The sequence below is a fragment of the Tamandua tetradactyla genome, chromosome 7 (assembly GCF_023851605.1).
Source record: "Tamandua tetradactyla isolate mTamTet1 chromosome 7, mTamTet1.pri, whole genome shotgun sequence".
Taxonomy (NCBI): domain Eukaryota; kingdom Metazoa; phylum Chordata; class Mammalia; order Pilosa; family Myrmecophagidae; genus Tamandua; species Tamandua tetradactyla.
The window spans coordinates 139,202,013-139,222,097 of NC_135333.1; the positions used below are offsets into that span (position 1 = coordinate 139,202,013).

Here is a 20,085-nt window from a genome sequence, read left to right on the forward strand (position 1 = left end):
TTCAGTTATTTTCAAATCTTTATGTAAGTTTAGCAACAAAAATTTCATTATCATGGATTCCCTTTTAACATTAATTATGCCTCTTTTAGAATTATTGAAACTTCCCTCCCAAATATGGTAAATATAAAGGACTTTTTATTGTGAGGACATTTTGTATTAAGGAGTTGAATTGGGCTCCAATTCCATTTGTGGTCATAAATGCAATATTTTAGTAAAGTGCATCAAACACTGTTGTCTCCCAATTAGGAATACAAATATTCTTATTCAGTCAGAATAGATGTCATGTGCCTTAACTGATCGATGAGGGAAAAATTAGAACAGAAATGGTTCTATAGAAATTCATTAGACCTAAAAAGGTGAGCATTTGTAGCTGATTGGGACAAAGAAAAATGAGCCAAAGTTTTTAAAAAGGTCCAAACAATTACCTGATGATTTGATTATATAAAATAATTTTCTCTCTTATTTAAAATTCTGTATAAGATTATTTAGCTAAAATTAATATGGAATAAAATAACATTTAATGGCTGATAGCTATTAAATCTTTAGATTACATAAAATATTTTTATCATTTAAACTTTCTCCAGTGGAAACTATAACTCACTAATAGTCTAATATTCATTAAGATGAAAGAACTTATCTCTAAATTAATTTAAAGTGTAGTTTTCAGACAATCTGAAAATTTGAGTAAGGCCAGACTATATTATGGGTTTGTGATTTGGTTTGCAGAAAGAAGTAGCTTACTTTTTAAACATCATTTTGTAAGCTTGTGCTATTTTGATATTTATAATAATCATCCTTATTTTCTGCTCCAATGAAATATTTCAACTTCTCAGCTTAAAATACCAAAATAAGCAAAATTGTGAAATTTTGAAATAAGCAAAATTGTGGAAGTTTGTATTGTTCAAGTTTGGAATTTCAAACAAGTCAGTCTGCTTTGGCAAAAATTACTAAGTGAACAATTCCCTTCCCTGCTCCTTCTTCTCACATCTTACTTTCTGACACTGACAATTTGTCATATTCCACCATCCCCTCTCCCAGTACTCCACGTTGCCCTTATCCTTCCTTATAAGGATGCAGGCTATGTTAAGGACTTATTTCACTGAACAAATCACTACCTGCAATTCTAGAAAAGAATACTAGCTGCCCTGTTGGCTAGCTGTGTGATTGTTGACTGGTTCTCTTTAAGTCTCTATAGCCTAATTTAAAAAAACCTTCATGTCTGTATTTTACTTTGAACACTTAAAAACAGTTGATGGAGTTAATAATATCTAACATTGCTGAATCTCTCACTTTTAGGGTGGTTACAAATAAATGAATAAACCCTAGAAGGGTCAATTTATCATTCTTAACAGCTGTATGGCTGAAGATGCGTAACTGATTTAAGAAGTAAGATGATCTATAAAAATTGACATTTTCATGGCCAGCAAAAGGCCTAATCTGATTTAGTGCTCTCTGGGTAAGCATACTTTCATGAATTAAACTATTACCAGCAGTACTTGTGGGTCTAAAATAGAACTCACCATCATTTTTTGCCATACTTTGTCTTCCTTATTTCATTAAAGGACACCACCCTAACCATGTTTCTTAAGTCAGAAATTGGGACATTATCTCTGACATCTTTGCCCTTGGTTGCCTCATCCAACCGATGTTCACTTCTTATAGATGCCTAGAGAGTCTCTCCCTTCTCAGTGCCACCATCTTAGTTTAGGCCACCATCAGAGTATCACAGGATTATCTATAAGGACTCCGAACTGCTCCCTTGTAGTTGCTACCCCATTGCACACAGAGAGATGCTTCTAAAACGTATGACAAAGTCCAAACTCCTCAATATGTTTTGAAATCCATGTTTCTTTCATACCTCATATACTCAACCTTTCTTAGTCCCCAACTTGATTTCAATGTTCCAGTCAGACTGAACAATGTAATTCTGCAGTGAGAGCAAACTCTTCTTCTTGGAATGCTCCTCTCCTGCCTAGAGCCTTCTGGCCCCTTTTTTACTTGGCAAACTCTTGCACACTCTGCCTCAATTTAGCTAGTACAGTCTAGATTAGACACTTAGAAATAGCTGGTGAGACTGAGGATGGGCCTAAACCCATTGCACTTAACCTTTTGAACTGTAGCCATTTGTTTACTACAGACCACTTGTGGGTAGGGCACTGTCATTTCATTAAGTGTCTCTAGTCCTGGAATATCAATACACCTACTGAAGAGTGAGTAATAGCAGTAGGCTCACCATAAATTCACTCTGGAGTAAATGTGAACTTGCCACGACATCCCTCAGCTGTGACCTTGTGAGAATCCGGCTGGCTGACTGCAGGTACTCCATCGCTACCTTCTCCCGAGGGGTTGTTATAGTCACAAAGGGCTCAACATTCCCCAAGCTGCTCATGTCCAAGGTCAGAGATACGTTGGATCCTCGCCTGCATTGGAGAAGAATGACATTAGGCTTGAGCACCACATGAATTACTTTGATTGAACAAATCTGTCCATTTTTACATGCACACAATACAGTGAGAACTTTCACAAGAACAAGGCCAAATATCTTTTCTCTCATGGTGCCATAGTTGAGTTTAGCAACTATCCATGCTTCTCTTACAGAAAACTGATAACTTTGGTGTTGGAAATAATTCTGAATCGAGAAAGTGCAATAATTTATTAATGGATATACTTGCTACTGAAACAATAGGATGGCTAGTAATACTAAGTTGAAAGATTGAGGAAAAGTAAACATCACTTTTGGATTGAGAAGTCAGATAAAATAAAATAAAATCAACTTTTATTGAGACATTTGTCTGAGGGTCCAGGATGTAAATCCTATAGCCACCTAATGTTTTCTCTAATCAAAATATTGTACTCATGATTTTCTTGGAGACAGGATGCTCAGGAAAAAACAAATGATCTCTTTATTTTAGTTCAGATTATTATTGCCAGCGAAATAGAATTTTAAAGTTTAAAATGTAGGGTTTTTTTTTTTTAAACTTCTGAGTGAATCCCTAGAAGACAGTTTCTGTATTCTGCATATTTATGCATGTATTCATTTCACTCTGTGATAGACCTATAAGGCACAGTAGGGATCACATATTCTTAAGCTGCGTTACAATTTGTCTTCCCTCTGTAATTTCCCTGCTCTTGTTGGGATGTGAGATGGGGACATTTCCTATTTATGTAGGTTCTTTGGGTCCCGGGTAGAAGGAGTGACTCTTACCAGGGACTTTAGCTGTGTGGAGCCAACATGTGAGGGATTAAGAATCAGTATCAGAGTTGGTGTTCACAGAATTTTTAAATTTAAAAGGGATTTAGGTGTACATTAGGAGCCTAAATGCGGTGCCAGATGTTATACCAAGGAAGTGGGGAACAGGAAGCAACAGGTCAAAACAAATGAGAGTAAAAGTGGTGAGACTAGATACCAGGCCAGACAAATTATTTCCTCTGAGTGGTGTCTACGTGTTTATTATGGAGTCCTACATCAGGAAATAGTCACGTGGCTCTTGCTTAATTTTAAACAATAGAAAATTATTAGAATATACCAAAGGAAAAAAAATCCAATGAACAAAAAGTTTGTTGTTTATTCCTCTGAATCTACTTCTGGTTGGAGCTTTGGCTCCATCCCATAAGTTTGATATGTAATGTCATTTCTCAACTATTGTGTTATTTGACACAAAGAGAATCATAACTATTATATCTTCACTGCAAACTTTATCAGTGTAGATTATTTTCTTTCCTCTTCCTCTTAATTTTATGCTTGGCCACACCACTGACTTTAAAAATATTATTATTGCCGTACCTTCTCTCCCTATATATTTTTGGAATGTTCTTATCCTATTATTATTTTAAAGTCTTTTGCATCACTGGGGTAGGAATTAAAGGATAGTATTTAGGCGACCTCATAAAATATCATCTACACACTAGAGGCAGAGGGATGTTTGCTTTTTTCCTTTTTTTTTTGGTTGCTGGTTGCTGGTGCTCTTGTATTTCTGAGTAGAAGGCAAACAGTTGACTAGGAACAAAGGGTGCTTCTACTTTCAGGCCAAGAACTTTAATCTATTCTTAGTGGGAAAGCAGTTTTTAAAGTTTCTCAATCCAGTTTTCTGGCCTTAAAATTATTAGAATTTCCTTCCTGATTCTGATAATGCATTGTTTATTGGCCTTAGTTTTTAGTGTATTTGTGAGAAATTGGCTTTGGCCAGTTCAGAGATTTTTTAGTAAGGAGTTGGAAAAAGCTGTTTAAGGGATTGCTAATCAGATGTCATTATAAACCACTATTCCCCAGGCAATTTTTAGGCCCTAAAAACAAAAATGCCTGTGTTCCTTTCCACAGGAGATACTCAGGCTACAGTGGTCCAGTAGAAGTCAAAATCTTCCACTGGGAGCAATCAGAGTAGATGTGTGAAAGTGCATTTGAGGGGGGCTGAAAGTTCAATAGGGATATTTTTGGTAGAGGGCGTTTCAGAGAGAAACTCTGATAACAGAAAAAGTGTAGGATCAGCAAATGATAAAGCATCTTTGAAAAATGACATATAAACAATTTTAGTCAGAGTTCAGTTGTGTGAAACAGTATTTTGGAATTGGGGAGGAGGTTACATAGAAGAGAGATGAGAAAGAAGCAAAAATCTTAGAAGATTCAAGACTGTGAAAAATCTGTCCAAATCCAGAAAAGAGAGAATCTATAACATCAGGTTATATCAACCTCTGATTTTGACTCCTATAGCACACCCTGCTCAAACCTGGGGGATTAAATCCCTCTGAGATCCCATGTCCAAGGTCCATTTGATTTAGTGGGTAAATAGGCTAAGGGTCCTATGGTAAGATGAGAATCTTGGAATCATTTTCATGTAAACTGACTTTGTAAGAAAGCCCGACTTTTGTCTGGCAAAGGAAGGAAGAAAGGAAACGAATATTTATTAAACATCTATTATTTGCCAAGCACTGTTCTGAGTACTTTCACATATGGTATCTCAATTCATCTTCATAGTGATTCTCTAAGATAGCTTATCAATATTTCTAACACAATTTACGGAATAATAGAGAGAAGAGGTATATTTTATAAATATGGTAATACTGGAAATATTTGCTTTAACTAGCTGTAACTTTTACTTTCCCCCATTTTACAGGGGAAGAAATAACTTATTTAAGAACACAATAGTCGATAAGACGTTCAATCCAAGTTAGACTTTAAAGCCCAAACCCTCTGTTTTTGCCAACCAAAAGAAGTTAGGAGCCAACTGTTGGGAAACAGGGTCATGATAACTGAAGAGAAATGTGGAGGTGGTATAGATTTCAGGTCATGAGTATGCTCTTCACAGCCCTAACTGCCTAGACTCAACTCATGCAGGGCCATTAATTAGCCTTAGTGTGTCTTGATTTCTTCCTGTTTTGTAAAATGGATAATTTGACGTACCTACCTCAGAGAGTTATTACAAGGGATAATGAGGTAATATCAGTGAATACTCAAAGTCCTGCTTGAATCTCATCCTGTGCTTCTCTAAGGGATCAACTTTGAAAGATCTTTCCTAAAAACTTGAAAATTGTTTATACTAAGATGAACTTTAATGATTTTATATCGATGGATAAAAAATACGTATTTCCCATTAAAGAAGAAAATACATCATCGTAGATAAACTGTTTATCTTCAAGTTTCCTTTTAGTGTATGGTAAATCCAATTCCCCTGAAACTTGAAGAATTCTAGAGCACTTTACCTCAACATCTCAGGCAATGTCACAAAGTTCAATTATACAGTTAAACTTGCTTAGGCGATTGACCTTTCAGAGGGAGCATTTTCCGTGTTATAGACAGTCCCTCACAGGGTAAATACTCTCCCATCCTGGCAGTGAAATATTTCTGTAGGCTGTCATTAACTTTGGAAAAAACCTCTGCTTTTGTTAATTCTTACTTTCAAAGAAAAAATATATTTAGCTTAATTCAAATATTGTGGAATTAGGAAATATTAACAGAATTAACTTAAAAACATTAAAATCTTTAGATACTTTCTTAGTTATGTCTTATGCTTGGAAAAAAGAAATGAATATACACAGATTTTTTAAATGTTTATTTTTTAAACTATAAAAGTAACATTAATTGCAGAAAATTCATAAAATTTAGAAGTGTTAAAGGAATTAAAATCACTTGTAGTCATATCATCTTCAGTAGATTTAAATTGCCATTAAAGTCTTTGTTATTCTATAGGCCGTGAAAGCAATGGCCTATTTTTTTTCCTTTGATTAGAAATGAGAATAAATACATTTTCAAATGACTATTGCTCATTTATAGGCCCTTATTTTTGAAACTTGCCTATCAATACTCCTCCCCAATTTTTATTTTGTGACATTAATGCATTTATTTTTGATTATTATAATGTGCCTATGTAGGAAATTAATTATTTCTCAGTTGTATCTGTTGCAAATATGTTTATTATTGCCATGTAATACTAAGGATTTTAAAAAATTTAGACATATACAAATATATTAATCTAGTCCTTTGTGCTTTTTTGCAATACTTGAATATATAAAAATTCTTATCCCTGAAGTTTAGAATTTTTTTTCAGGTAACATCAATATTTTTAATACAATTTTCTGAATAATCTAGAGAAGGGATATGTTTTATAAATATGGCAATACTGGATATGATTAGGTTTAGCTAGCTATCACAGAATAAATATCTGGAGGAGAAATTACCACTTTCCTGAACTAAGAGAATGTTGATTTGTTCTAGAGCAGCCATAAACTAAAGTGCTAAGAAGTGAGGGTGGAAACAGAAATACATTTCAAAACACAAACAAACAAACATAAAAAGTTAAGGGAAAAAATTCAAATTAAAACATAGGAAAAAATGCTGAAGGGTTTAGAGGAAAAAAATCAACAGAAATAATAGAAAGAGACCTGGCCCTTTATTAAAAGTGTGGAAAACTAAGAATTCAAACTTTTATTGAAAGCTCTGCTCCTATTTTGTTGTGTAACTGCGGACAAAATGTTTAGTCTTTTTTTTATGCCTCATGATTGCTGCTGGACAAAAGGGAACATAATAAAAAGCTTTATCAAGTTCTCCCTGTAGCACCAATTTTTATTTATACCAAAAAATAAATAAGAGGGAGGAAATTCAAAAGATACCAGTGCAAACAATTGAAGGAAAAAGCAAATTCTTGGGGAAAAGTAAAAGGAATGTAATAGCATGCTAATCACAATTAAGTAAAAAAGGAAAACATATATAAATATTATGAGGCAGGGCCTCAAAACTATTTCAGCAAGAAAATGTAAACAACTCCCTGTTAAAATTGTTCAATTCTGCACCACTTTTCCAATGACTAAGAGGTGAGGAGAAAAGACTGCTAAAAACAACAGAATACTACAACTGGCTATTGGAATAACTCAGACAACAAATATTTATTTCTTGGTAGTTGGAGCTACAAGCTAGACTGTTAGAAACGGTAGTTAGGCAGCAGCAGATACAGTTTTCAGCATTGTGTCCATGGAATTTGTCCATTTGAATCTGTCTGTTTTTCAGCTGTGGCTACTCTTCTGCAGTCCTCTGGCCACAAAAACCGTGAGACTTCAAGCACGGAAATTCAACTAGTGTCCAATGAAGAGTGGAAATGGGAGTCAGAGAACAAAATGAAACAAATGATTATTTTGCCTTTAGTACAGGAAGATGTACTTCTTAAGCTGTTGGATTATGAAATAAATTTTCAATGGGAAATGGTGGCAGCTGCTTATCTTGAAGCCCTTGAAATGAGAACGGAAAAATATGCATCTTAAAGATTATAAGAAGAATTTAGTACAAAACGAAAGCAAACAGATTTGACCTTTGAAAGCTTTGCCGATCTTAATTTTTTTGTTCTGTAAAAAATATGCCTAATTAGTCCAAAATTGCCTTCATTAATAAACACATCTAATCCTACATGATGAGGAATAAGAATTTTCAATATTGTCTTTAGCTCTGAAATGTGGAGCCTGAGACCTTCAGTCTCATCTTTCCTCCCTTGAGTTATTATCATAAATGATCACCAATCTGACAATCTTAGCTTGATCATGAAAGGTGAGATTCAATCCTACTCACAACTTGAATCCTTTTATTTAGTTTGCTCTTTTAATTTGACCACATGTTTGGTTTTCTAGATCTTTAAGTAAAGAGAAAAAATTGAAAAAATTTCTTATTCATTTGAATAACAAAGGAGAAAAAGTAGTGAAATAGAGAGATGAGATATTTGCTATGTGTAGATTGACTGGGCTCCACAGTTATTTGAAACTCCAGATTCGGTGAGTTTTAAGTTCCAGAGTTATAACTCTGGGTATACTGCGTCTGTTCATTTCTTTACCTTCAAATAAATTATATACAGTACTAATCTCTACCCTAGAGCAGCTGACACATGAAAGGAAAAAAAAAAAAAGATATGGAGTGCTAGGAAAGTTAAATTGTGGGATAAGTGCAAAACACTTGATAAATTAAATTGGGGCCTAAATCCAAAGTGTCACCAATTTCTAGAAGCTGAAATAAATGAATAGGTATTGTGACTATTTATAGTCAAATCTCCCAAACATAAATCCTGCAGGGAAGAAATAGTAATAAGATAAACAATACCAGGCATGGGCACTGAAAGATGATAAATTATTTTGCTCTAAAGTAAAAAGAAAATCTTATAACACAGAGAATATTTTTGGTGTGAGAAATGACTCATTTCCCTAAAAAGTGCCTCTTTTGCTAGGTAGAAGGTGGCTCTCACTTTTGAGAGATTATATAAAGTTTTTTAAATTAATACAATGATATGTGTACAGGACAAGGCAAAATTTACTACAACTTTGTTTTCAAAGCAATCATTTAAAGTTAGACATATTGAGTATTACATTATTCTTTGAGCACTGCCTGTGGACTCAAGATTTAATTCATTACTCTGTACCTCCCTTAAACTCTTCGGACCTGAGACTCCTTCATCTATGAATGGAAGTAACAATACATTCCACAGGGTTGATCCATATTAAAAATTTAAAAAAAAGAAAAAAAGGAAAAAACAGCGAACATTTCCTGAGTAGTATCTATCATATAATACACATCTGTGAATGATTGTAATAATTAACAGTAATTGTGTGGTAATTTTTCATGCATGTACACACAGCTGTATGGATACTATATAGACAGATATTGAGGAATATTTGAGGCAGGTAAGTTGGGAAAGTTGGTGAGAGATTAACAGCAGCGCTGTACATGCAAAGTCAGCAATCACCCAATTCAGGACCATTTTCCATTTCTTAAGCCCTATGTGCTTAAAATTACTAACTTTTTTTGCATTTAAAAAAGATACACAGTTATTGTAGAAAAGCTGAAGATATAGATTACAAAAGAAAGAAAAATATGTCACAATGCTAAAACACCCAGAGTAAGTGCTAATATAATTTTTGTGTATAGCCTTCAAATTTTTATATGCACATATATGTATCACAAATTATAGATTTTTACATATTCTCTTATGACTTGTTTTTTCCTTGGTCTAATTATATCATGAATCTCTTATCATGTTGTCAAGTTTCCTTAAACACTATTTTCAAACTATATACGGTATTCCATCCTGTGAAGTACTACAGTTTATATAACCAATGCCTTATTTTTGGAGACTAAGTTGTTTTTAATTTTCACCAATATGAAAAATGCAATGGACATCTTTGATTCTCAATGTGAATTTTCATAGTTATTTTTTTAATCAAGGAGTTTTTTGTTTGTTTTAACTAATTCAAAATCCCCAAGTTTGGAGAAGTTGTTGGACATGTGGGATGTGGAGGAGGCAAGAAAACTGACTCTCAGGCTAAATGACTTAGACCATATGCTCTTCATTTCTTTCAAGATTTTCTCCTTGCATTTGGCTTTCAGCATTTTTACTGTGATGTGTCTGTTTGTGGATCTCTTTGTATTTATCCTACCTGAAGTTCATTGAGCTTCTGCTTCCTGGATGTGAAGGTTATTGTTTTTCAATAAATTTGGGAAAATTTCATCCACTGCTTCTTCAAATGTTTTTCTTCTCCTTTCTCTTGCTCCTTCCTTTCTGGCACCCCCATTACATGTATATTTGTGTGGTGAGGGTGTCCCACATTTCTCTGAAGCATTGTTTATTTTTCTTCATTTTAATTTCTCTCTTCTTTAGCTTGCAATCTATCAATCTATCTTCAAGTTCACTAATTCTTTCTTCTACTAGTTGAAATCTATTGAGCTCCTCTAGTGAATTTTTATCCAGCCCTCCAATTTCCATTGCTTCTTTTTGATAATTTCTATCTCTTTATTAATATTATCTATCTTATGAGACACTGTCACAAAGCTTACCTTTACTTGTTTAATCATTCTTTCCTTTAGTTTTGTCATCATAATGATCATGGTCTCTTTGAAGTCTTTTTTCTATTAAAACTAACATTTGGTTCTCTCACAGGCAGTTTCTCTTCTGTTTGATTTTTGGTGCATGGGTTATATATTTTTGTTTCTTTGTATATATCATATTTTTTTGTTGTTGCTGTTGGAAACTGGACATTTTAGGTAATATATCATATCAACTCTGAGTATTGCCTCCACCCCTCACTGCTTGTTATTGTTATTCTTGTTTATTTGCTTAGTGGTTGGCTGGATTATTTTAGTGGAGTGCACTCCACACTTTAAAGCCCCTGATACTGCTTTTCAGGGAAGCACAGATTTGGGTGTATCCATGGTCACCCTGGGATGACAGTGGTGTTAATGTGGTTTCCTTTGCCTGACCATATCCAGCTGTCAAACTCCGCTAATTACCAACCAATTGTGCTATTGTTTTCAATAATGCCTTAGGATTTTAACTTCTTCATGAACTAATCCAATCAAATTGTGACTCCTTTGAATGAACTATCAGTATTTGACATTTGTCCCAACAGAAAGAAGATTCTTTAATTCTTGGTTCTTCCCTGAAAACCAGCAGTTTACAATCCAGGCTATATTTTAATTAAATACATGAATTTTCTCCAAATTGCTTTTCACCACAATCTCCACTGTTCTTGAGAGTGCTCTTAGGCTTGAATTTCTCCATACTCTGTTGTAAATGAAGCCACTTGTTTGGAAGAGTTTAGAGCTATGTTTGTTTTTATTTTTTTTCCCGTCAAGACAAAAAAACAAAACTTTATTTGGAGGCAGTAGAAAGGCTTAATTAATTGTATTCTACTTTGAACAGCTAGGTGGTGTAGAAAATGCCTTGAAAATTCTCCTTTTGAATGTCATCCAAGATTTGAGTTCTTCTAACTATGAAGCAGAGTTAAACAGAAATATGGCTCAATTTCCCTCAAATCATTGCGTGGGCTCCAAGTAAGGTGCTGGACCTTTCTGTCGGCAAGCAATATACTGGTAACAGTACCTGCAAATGCTGGAGTTTTCACTTGTTATTGGGAAATGAGCCACTTCTGAATTGGAAAAAAAATCATTTAATTAGTTAAGTATTTTAAATATGCTAAGCTATTCCAGCTAGGTTAATGGATATGGCAAATGAAGCAAATGTAGTAGGCATTTGCATACCTCAGAGAGTTACCTATGGAACAAGTTCTCATCCTCTCTTCCAGTTAATTAGTTAGTTAAAGATATCTGTTTTACGGCTGCTTTTCCTTCCAGGCAAAATCACTGAGCTAGCTGTTAGGCAGAACCCCTTTCCCCAGCAAATATTCCAAGCTACCCCCACCCATGATTTCCAGAATACCCACTGAGCCCAATCTAGTCCACACCATCTTGTCTTTAGCTGTAATCTTGCAATAAACTCCCATTACCCAACATATGCCCTCTAGCACTTGTAACCATGCATGATTACAACAGCATAAATTTTAAACTTAGTCACTGAGAGGCTGTCAACTCCCAACTTAGCCCCCTATTTCCAGAACCAACCAATGAAAACCTGTTATCTTCCCATTCCAAGCTAGACAAAGAAAACCCACCACCTTCCTTTCCCTACTTCCCGCCAACCAGCCTGTATAACCTGTACCCCTGCTTGGTGCTATGGCCATCTTAGGCTTCAGCCTGCTTGCACATAGCATCCCAATAAAGCTGCTTTGATCGAATTTCGATCTCTTCTTCTCCCTCTTTCTTATCACCAGGAATCTGGAGCTGGGATGTGGATTGCGGGAACAATGGCAAGCTTCTCTTTGAGGACAACCTCACTCTAGGAACTGAGCATTTAGTGGAGGGAGGAATGGAAGTCCGAGGTCCCTTAGCTTGCCTCTCCCAGTGTGGATGCACTGCCTTTTGAGCTGGGGCAAGTGTTAATCAAAGCCCCAATAGTCTCAGAGTGCCATGCCAAAGTGGAGCTTCTGTTCTATGAGTGGGGACTGGCGGAAGAGGGGAGTCCACCTCTCAACTGTATTTTCCCAGGACTTAGCCTCACAACAGACAGTTCAGGGCAGGATAGAAAATACTGAAGTCCTGCTATTTCTGGGAAGAAAGTCCTCTGATGGATCTGAGGGGAGAGGGAGCCCTCTGTCCTTGACTGTAAGACATTTGGAGAGAAGTCCTTGCCTCGCTGAACTAAGAAGGGGGAAGGAAGGGATAATCTTTGTTCATATTCCACAGATTTTTACCATTCTTCTCATATTTTTATAGATTTTCCTGAATAGATGTTTTTTCACTTGCAATTTGCCTTTTGGATCATTTCCAAAGGGGTTAAATGGTTGTTTTTGTTTTTGTTTTTTTTGATAATTTTCAGCAGTTCCACTGGGGAGTGGGTCAATGGAGTATCTCATGCTGATATGTCAAAAGTCTCTATCTCCCCTCTTCAATCTTGCTCAGAACTTTCTAGTATTTTCCTAGCTAGACTTTCTTACATTAAAATCTCCTAATTCAGTATGTTTTCTTCCAGCTATCACCAGACTTATGTTTTAAGACTGAAAATATGATAATAAAAACCACAAATAGCTGCCCATTGACTAATGGAAAAACCCAAACCATAAGATGCTTTCTTCTTCTTTAATTTTAATTTTGGTAATAAACAAAGAACACAGAATTTCAAATTTTAACCATTTTTTAAGTTTCCAATTCGTTGGCATCAATTACATCCACAATATTGCACTACCATTACTGTCATCCTTTACCAAAACTTTTTCGTCACACCAGTCAGCAACCCTACACCCATTAAGTAATCTCTTCTATAGCTCCCTCCCCCCAGCTCCTGCTAACCTCTAACCTACTTTCTGTCTCTATGAATTTGCTTGTTGTAGATATTTCACATACATGGAATCATAAAATATTTTGTTCTTTTGGGTCTGACTTTTTTCACTCAGCATATTTTCAAGGTTCACATAAGTTGCTTTCTAGTCTGGCCCCTGTGTATTATCCAGTCTTATCTTCTGTCACATCCTTGTCCCTATCTGTGCTCCAGGCAGGCCAATCCACTTATGGCTGTTTCCTTTACCTTAAATGAGCATGTTTCAATTCCTGCTTTAAGATTCAATCCTCCAAGTGCTTGGAGCTCTTTCCTCTAAAACCTCATAACAACTTTTCCAATGTATCCTCAACATATCGATTAACTAGAAATGATTCACCCTAACATGAACTTCTCGAGGGCAAGGTCTTGTACTTTAATTCTCCCTTTTTGTCCAGCTCTGAACATAGGAGCCAACACTCTACTGACTGCATGGATAATGCTTGTAAATGAGTTGGCTAGGGTATTGCTACGTGCTTTGATGGATTTTCCCAGACTTCTGAAGATATGGGAATTGGGGGAATCATATCAGATGAAAGTTTGAAAATTTAAGGTGGAGACATCAAACTAATCCAGGTACAGTAAATGTTACAAATGATATTTAGTTTGAGTCTTATTTAAATATCATTGAAGTCCGAGTACTAAGATTGTAAAAACTATGGTAATTTTCTTCTGAAAAAAGTAGTCCTTCACTCTGTATCCAACTAAGACTAATTTTTATCGGTTTTTTTTGGCATTTGGTATTGTTTTGACTGTCACTCATGGTGAAGAGGGCTGTTCCCCTTTCAACAAAAGAACAAAAAGATGATAGCTCTAATTTTAGTTCCCAACTTTATTTTTCCTGTTAATATAAGTAGCTAAGAAGAAAAGATGATGCTGAAGAAACATGAATAAGTCACAATGAATAAACCATTCCTTTTGAAATGAGCAATTCTTCTTTGAATTTCAGCTGACACACACACGCACACACACAGAGACACAGGCTATTTTCTAAGTAGCACAAAATGACTAATAACTCCATGCCTCTTTAAGCAATATGCTACTGAAGATGCTACTTAGCTAATTAATTGAAATTTAATCAGCCAGAGACCTGGGTTCAATTCGTGATGCCTGCCCATGCAAAAAAAAAAAAAAAAAAAAAAAAAAGTGATTAAATACACTTATTTACTTTCAAGACAAGAAATGACATATGATTGAAATGAGCCACTGAGTTTGGCTAAAACATGAATCATCTAAAAATATGCAACTTCTCATCCTTTCCAATTTTTAATTTTTTTTTTTTACAACATCTGGCTGAGCAGCCCAAGCTTCTTAAATAAAATCTTGCAATCCTTAGGGAAACCTTTTTGTTTAAGACTGTCTTCTTTTTTTTTCTACTTTTAAATGGCAATGAAGTGCAATTTTATATCTCAATGGTAGACTATGCAATGTGCTGTAAAATAGTAAAACCGATACTTGTAGATTCATATGTAAAAGGATGTAATTGCAAAACCATAGTTGGGTTGTAAGTTGACATTTTCACCTCTGGCTACAGCTAACATGGCTGTTGTAATGCATCTCAAGAATTAATCACATGTAAAGCAGAAAGTTTGACTACTTGGAGGGCTCTTCTCAGAGGTACAGCCTATATTTCCCTTCCCAAGAAGACAGATGGGTCTTTAAACTTTTTCCTACAGCTCCTGCACAGATCCTCAGACATTGCATGGGTGACATTCAGCAGTGCATATTCATGCTATAGTAAACGGGCACTTTTGAAGTTCTTGTATGAATGGAACTGTTATCACATATTGGAACAGAACAAGAGCTATAAAAATATATCCATCAAGCCTTTGTTCCTTAAGTTTGGAATTTTGTGCAACTTCAGACATGTTGACCATTTTCTGTAATTAGAATCCTAGCCATGCCACAAGAAAGTTGCTTATCTGATAGGATTTCTGGGTAACCAGTTAAGAACTAGACTTAGATGAGGATAAATGAATGGTATAGAATCAAATGAAAAAATCTTAAGAAAATGACCGGAGATATTTTAACTAACAGTGTTTTAGTTATACTATTACAATAAGGGATGATTTAGGATGATGGACAGATGAAATTGAAGTTAATTCCAAAAAATGTTTGGAAATAGGGCTTATTCCTATTTGGATTTATCCTCTGACATATGCTCAGATCTGACATAACTCACAAAGTTGCCACTGTTTAAAAAACATTTTTTTGATATTCCTTTTCTGCCTTTATGTTGTTACTAATCCAGAGAAAAAATTCAGTTTTGTTATTTTGTAGTTCAAATCATATTTCCCCCAAACTAGTTCTATTCAAAGTGATCAACTAATTTTTGACTGTTTCCAAATTTCAAATCCACCCTAAAAAGACAAATATTTTCTCCCACTAAGGAGATTAAAAAGAATGGATGGGAGAGGACTTCCGAAATGTCAAAGTAAGGCCTCTAAAAGTTCTTTATAAAAGCAATGAGAACATTGGCAAAAATTGTCAAAATAAACTTTTTCAGAACTCTGGAAATTAACCAAAGGCATGTATCAATCTGAGGATGTTTGTTCAAGAAAAAAACAACTGAGTCTTGATGTGTTTTAACTTGTTCTACTCCTACCCCCTCTTTTCAGCTTTGTACAGATTTGAAAACCAATGGCAGTCTCACAATCAGGAAATGGAGCTATATAGAAGCAAAATTTTTATATATTATTGAAATTAAGGTGGTATTAATCCAAACTAGATTATTACAAATTGAGATGTTAATTGTAATCTCCAGGCCAACCATAAAGAAAATAACTAAAACAAATAGTAAAAGAAATAACAAAAGTATTTAAATGGCACACAAATTGAAAACACTTAACACAAAAGAAGGCAGTAATAGAGGAACAAAGAAGAAATGTTACATATAGAAAACAAATAGAAAAATGGCATGCAAATCATATCCTCTTGGAAATTACATTAAATGTAAATGGATTACATTCTTTGTGGTAGGTGGAATAACGGCTGCCCCAAAGAAGTGAATATTATGTGTTACACGACAAAAAGGAAGGAATTAAAGTGGCAGATAGAATGGAAGTTGCTAATAAGATGACCTTAAAATGGGGAAATTATCCTGGATTTCCCTAGTAGGTATCATCAAGGATCCTTAAAAGCAGGAGAAGAAAGCAGAAAAGGTGTGCAGAGTAATGTAATGTGAATTAGGCAAGAAGATGAAATAAATGAAATAAAAGTATTTCAGATTGGAAAGAAAGAAGTAAAACTATATCAATTTGCAGATGACATGATTTTGTACATAGACAATGCTGAGGAACCCACAAAAATGTATTAGAACCAATAAATTAGTTCAGCATGCTTGTAAGATACAAGATTGATGCAAATAATGAAATGTATTTATATACTAGCAATAAATAATCTGAAAATGACATTAATAAAATAATCCCATTTACAATAACATACAAAAACAAAATAGGAATATACTTAGCAAAAAAAGTGCAAGATTTGCACATGAAAACTATTAATCATCTTGAAAAAAATTAAGGAAATCCTAAATAAATGGAAAGACAGCTGTACCTATGCACAGGAAACATTATTTTTAAGAGGCAATGCTGCCAAAATTGATTTACAGATTCAGTGCAATTCCTGCTGAAACCAAAGCTTTCTTTTTCCTGAAATTGACAAGCTGATTCTAAAATTCAGATCAAAATGTAAGGAGCCCAGAATAGCCAAAATAGTCACGAAGAAATAAGAACAAGGTTGGAACACTCACAAACCCTGATTTCAAGAATTAATACAATGCTACAATAACCAAAACAGTGCAGTGCTAGCAGAAGATAGACATATAGATCTATGAAACTGAATTTAGAATTCAGAAATAAATCCTTACATTCACAGTCAATTGATTTTTGAGAAGAGTGAGCCAAGATAACTCAATAGGGGCAAAAAAGATTTTTTAACAAATGGTGCTGAGGACAACTGTAAGACTCCTACCTCACACATTATAAAAAATTAACGAAAAGTAGATAAAAAACTTGAATGTAAGAACTAAAATCATAAAACTCAGAAGAAAACATAGTGTAATTCTTCATAAACTTGGGTTAGACAATGGTTTCTTAGATATGACATCAAAATCATAAAGAAAGAAAGAAAAAATAAATTGGACTTCATCAAAATTAAAACTTTCTTTGCTTCAAAAGACACCATCATGGAAGTAAAAAGACAACCCACAGAATGGAAAAAAAGATTTTTAAGTCACATATCTGATGAGGGACTTGTATCCAGAATACATGAAGAACTTTTACAATTCAACAACAAAATACAAATAAAAAATGGGCAAAGGATTTGAATAGATATTTCTCCACAGAAGATATATACATGGCCAATAAGTACATGAGAAGATGCCCAACTAATGGGTATAAGGTTTCTTTTGGGGTGATAAAAATGTATTGGAATTACCATGCCTTTTTAAAAATTAAAAAAATTTTTTTGCATGGGCAGGCACCAGGAATCGAACCCGGATCTCTGGCATGGTAGGTGGGAACTCTGTCTGCTGAGCCACTACAGCCTGCCTTTGTATTGGAATTAGATTGTGGTCAAATATTGTCAAGATCTGATAATCAATCTTAATTATAATTTTATCATGTTATCATGTTATTAATGGCAAAAGGTATATTTATGAAAGGCTTAATAATAAGTTTTGTTCATTTTCTTTGTAATGGACCAGAAATACTGAAACTATTTCCTAGAGTGACTTTTTAAAATGTCAGTAGCTTTGATGGAGTATTTGCATAGATCATGGACAATGGCAGCTCTGATTATTTTTAGCTGGTGCGAATTACATAAAAAATTTTGTTGTCAACATATACGTGTATTTGTATGACATGACTAAGGTTTTAGAGGATAGTATCAGTTAAAAGAACAATATTTGTTAGTAGCAGTAAATTCTCATTATTGGCGTCATGAATTGAATTATTATAGGATCATTTTATCAAACTGCTCAAGTTTCCATACATCTATATTGCATTGCCAGTTTAAGCATAGGTGGCAAATTTCCTAATACATTTCACTGGGATAGCAGATTTTCTTACTATATACCTGATTTATGATGCCCTGCATAGCATCTTTTCAGTCTATCTCTTTACACATACAGACACACGAATACACACACACACACACATACCAGAAATGTAGCAAGGGCACTTTCTCTCCCCCTGAGCTTATTTTGGAATCTTGGCTTGTTAGATGTTTGCAGTCAGAGTGCAGATTTCCTTATTTCCTCGCCCTCTGGATATGAGGGGAAGATGAAGTAAAGAGAGAGAGAGAATAAGGGAGAGAAAGTATTGCTTGCTCACTGACTCCATCTTGCCTCTAAGTATCTAACAGGAGTCCTGGCTTAGTGTTTGCATCAGACTCTCACAGCAATACCCCACTGGCTCCATGATTAGAAGTTCCCCTATTCCCAAGATAGCTATGTTGAAAGAAAAAGCTCTCATTTGTTGTATAAGTACTAAGCTAATGATAATTATGCTAATAATGAAAACAGCTATGGTTAGTTGAGGTAAATTTGAAAAAAAAAGATGGGTTTTACTTGTATTATCTCACTTAGTCCTTACAAGAATTGTGTGAGGTGGATGCTATGATCAGTCCCATTTTATAGATGGGAAAACAAAATATGTTAATGAATTTATCCATAGTCATACAGTAGGGCATGTGAACTCAGGTAGCGTAATTCCTGATACTTCAATCTTAACCACAAAAGTATGCTGAATTTAGTTTAGCAAGAAATATTTATTGACTGAAGAGTTATTCTAGAAAAAAGTGCTAGGCCCTGAGTGTGCCAAAGTTAATGACACATGGCCTCTGATTTTGAAGATTTTATAAACTATAAGAAAAGAAATGCACATATTCCAATATCACGTAGCTTGTTAAAGAATGCCTAGAAGGTTATAGGAGCAGAGGTTATTATACTCTTTAAAGAGTACATTTCTTTATGTCATATACTTGAATTTGTTTTTAGTCATTGAGAGAAACATTTATAAAGTTATATTTTCAGAAAGAAAAGTTATTACATTTATGGGAAAGATTAGAGATTTTTAAAAAGTAAGTATATTTAACACCTATCTGGAAGCTTCTAGAAGTCCTTCTCAGTCATTTGATGTAATAAGCAGGTCTACATTCACCTAAAATGAACTTGCTGATAAAACTATGAAAATCCACTGTCTCCAGAGCTTTCCCAAATGTTTAGCCAAGAATAGCAATTTATTTAAATATACATTCCTGTGTTTATTCAGTGCTCGATTAAGAGTGTAACATCCAGCAATGCAGTCGTGGGCTTTGGTCAGTTAGAAAGCTTTGAGAATAAGCCAGGATGACCGCTGCCCTCTAAAAGTCACTGGCCTTTCACCTTGGAATTTCAGAATAGGGAGTTGCTTCCTTTTGGCCGGTGAAGAGTCCGTGCCTTTACCGAGCTGCTCTGTGGTCGTGGACTGGATTTAAATCACCATCAGTCCCTAGGTGGAAGGAAGGCACCAATTACCTGGAAGAGTTGTGGTAGTGATAAATGAAGAGAGGAACACTTGATTTGAGCACTACGATCACATTTCTGCCAACGTAAATATATAATCACGTTATCAGACAAGCTGAGTACAAGGAGAGATGTTTAAATATAAATTATTGAATATAGTTGCCAGTAGTTAAAATAAGCTTTCCCCTGTACTAACTGGGATTTGTTGATTTGATGCCATTTATAATAGCTTATTTTTTTCTGTCTCCACCCTCTGCCAGATAGAATAATTGTAAAATAATCATGAAAGTCAAAGAGCCAAGATATCATGCATACCAGACAAAGCAAACAAATCTCACTTCAGATACTGTGTTGTATTTTCTATATTATGTCCAAGGAGCAGATGGGCTGGGAAAGAAATAAATA

General features: G+C 34.7%; 1 protein-coding gene across 2 annotated transcripts in view; it reads right to left on the bottom strand.

Moving 5' to 3' along the window:
- The window catches only part of PTPRR (protein tyrosine phosphatase receptor type R), a 137,393-nt gene that overhangs the window by 56,310 nt on the left and 60,998 nt on the right, over nt 1–20,085 (bottom strand). For both annotated transcript variants that reach the window (XM_077111433.1, XM_077111434.1), the window contains exon 5: nt 2,234–2,420. In XM_077111433.1, the coding sequence (XP_076967548.1) occupies nt 2,234–2,420 (187 nt within the window). The remainder of the gene's footprint in view (nt 1–2,233; nt 2,421–20,085) is intronic.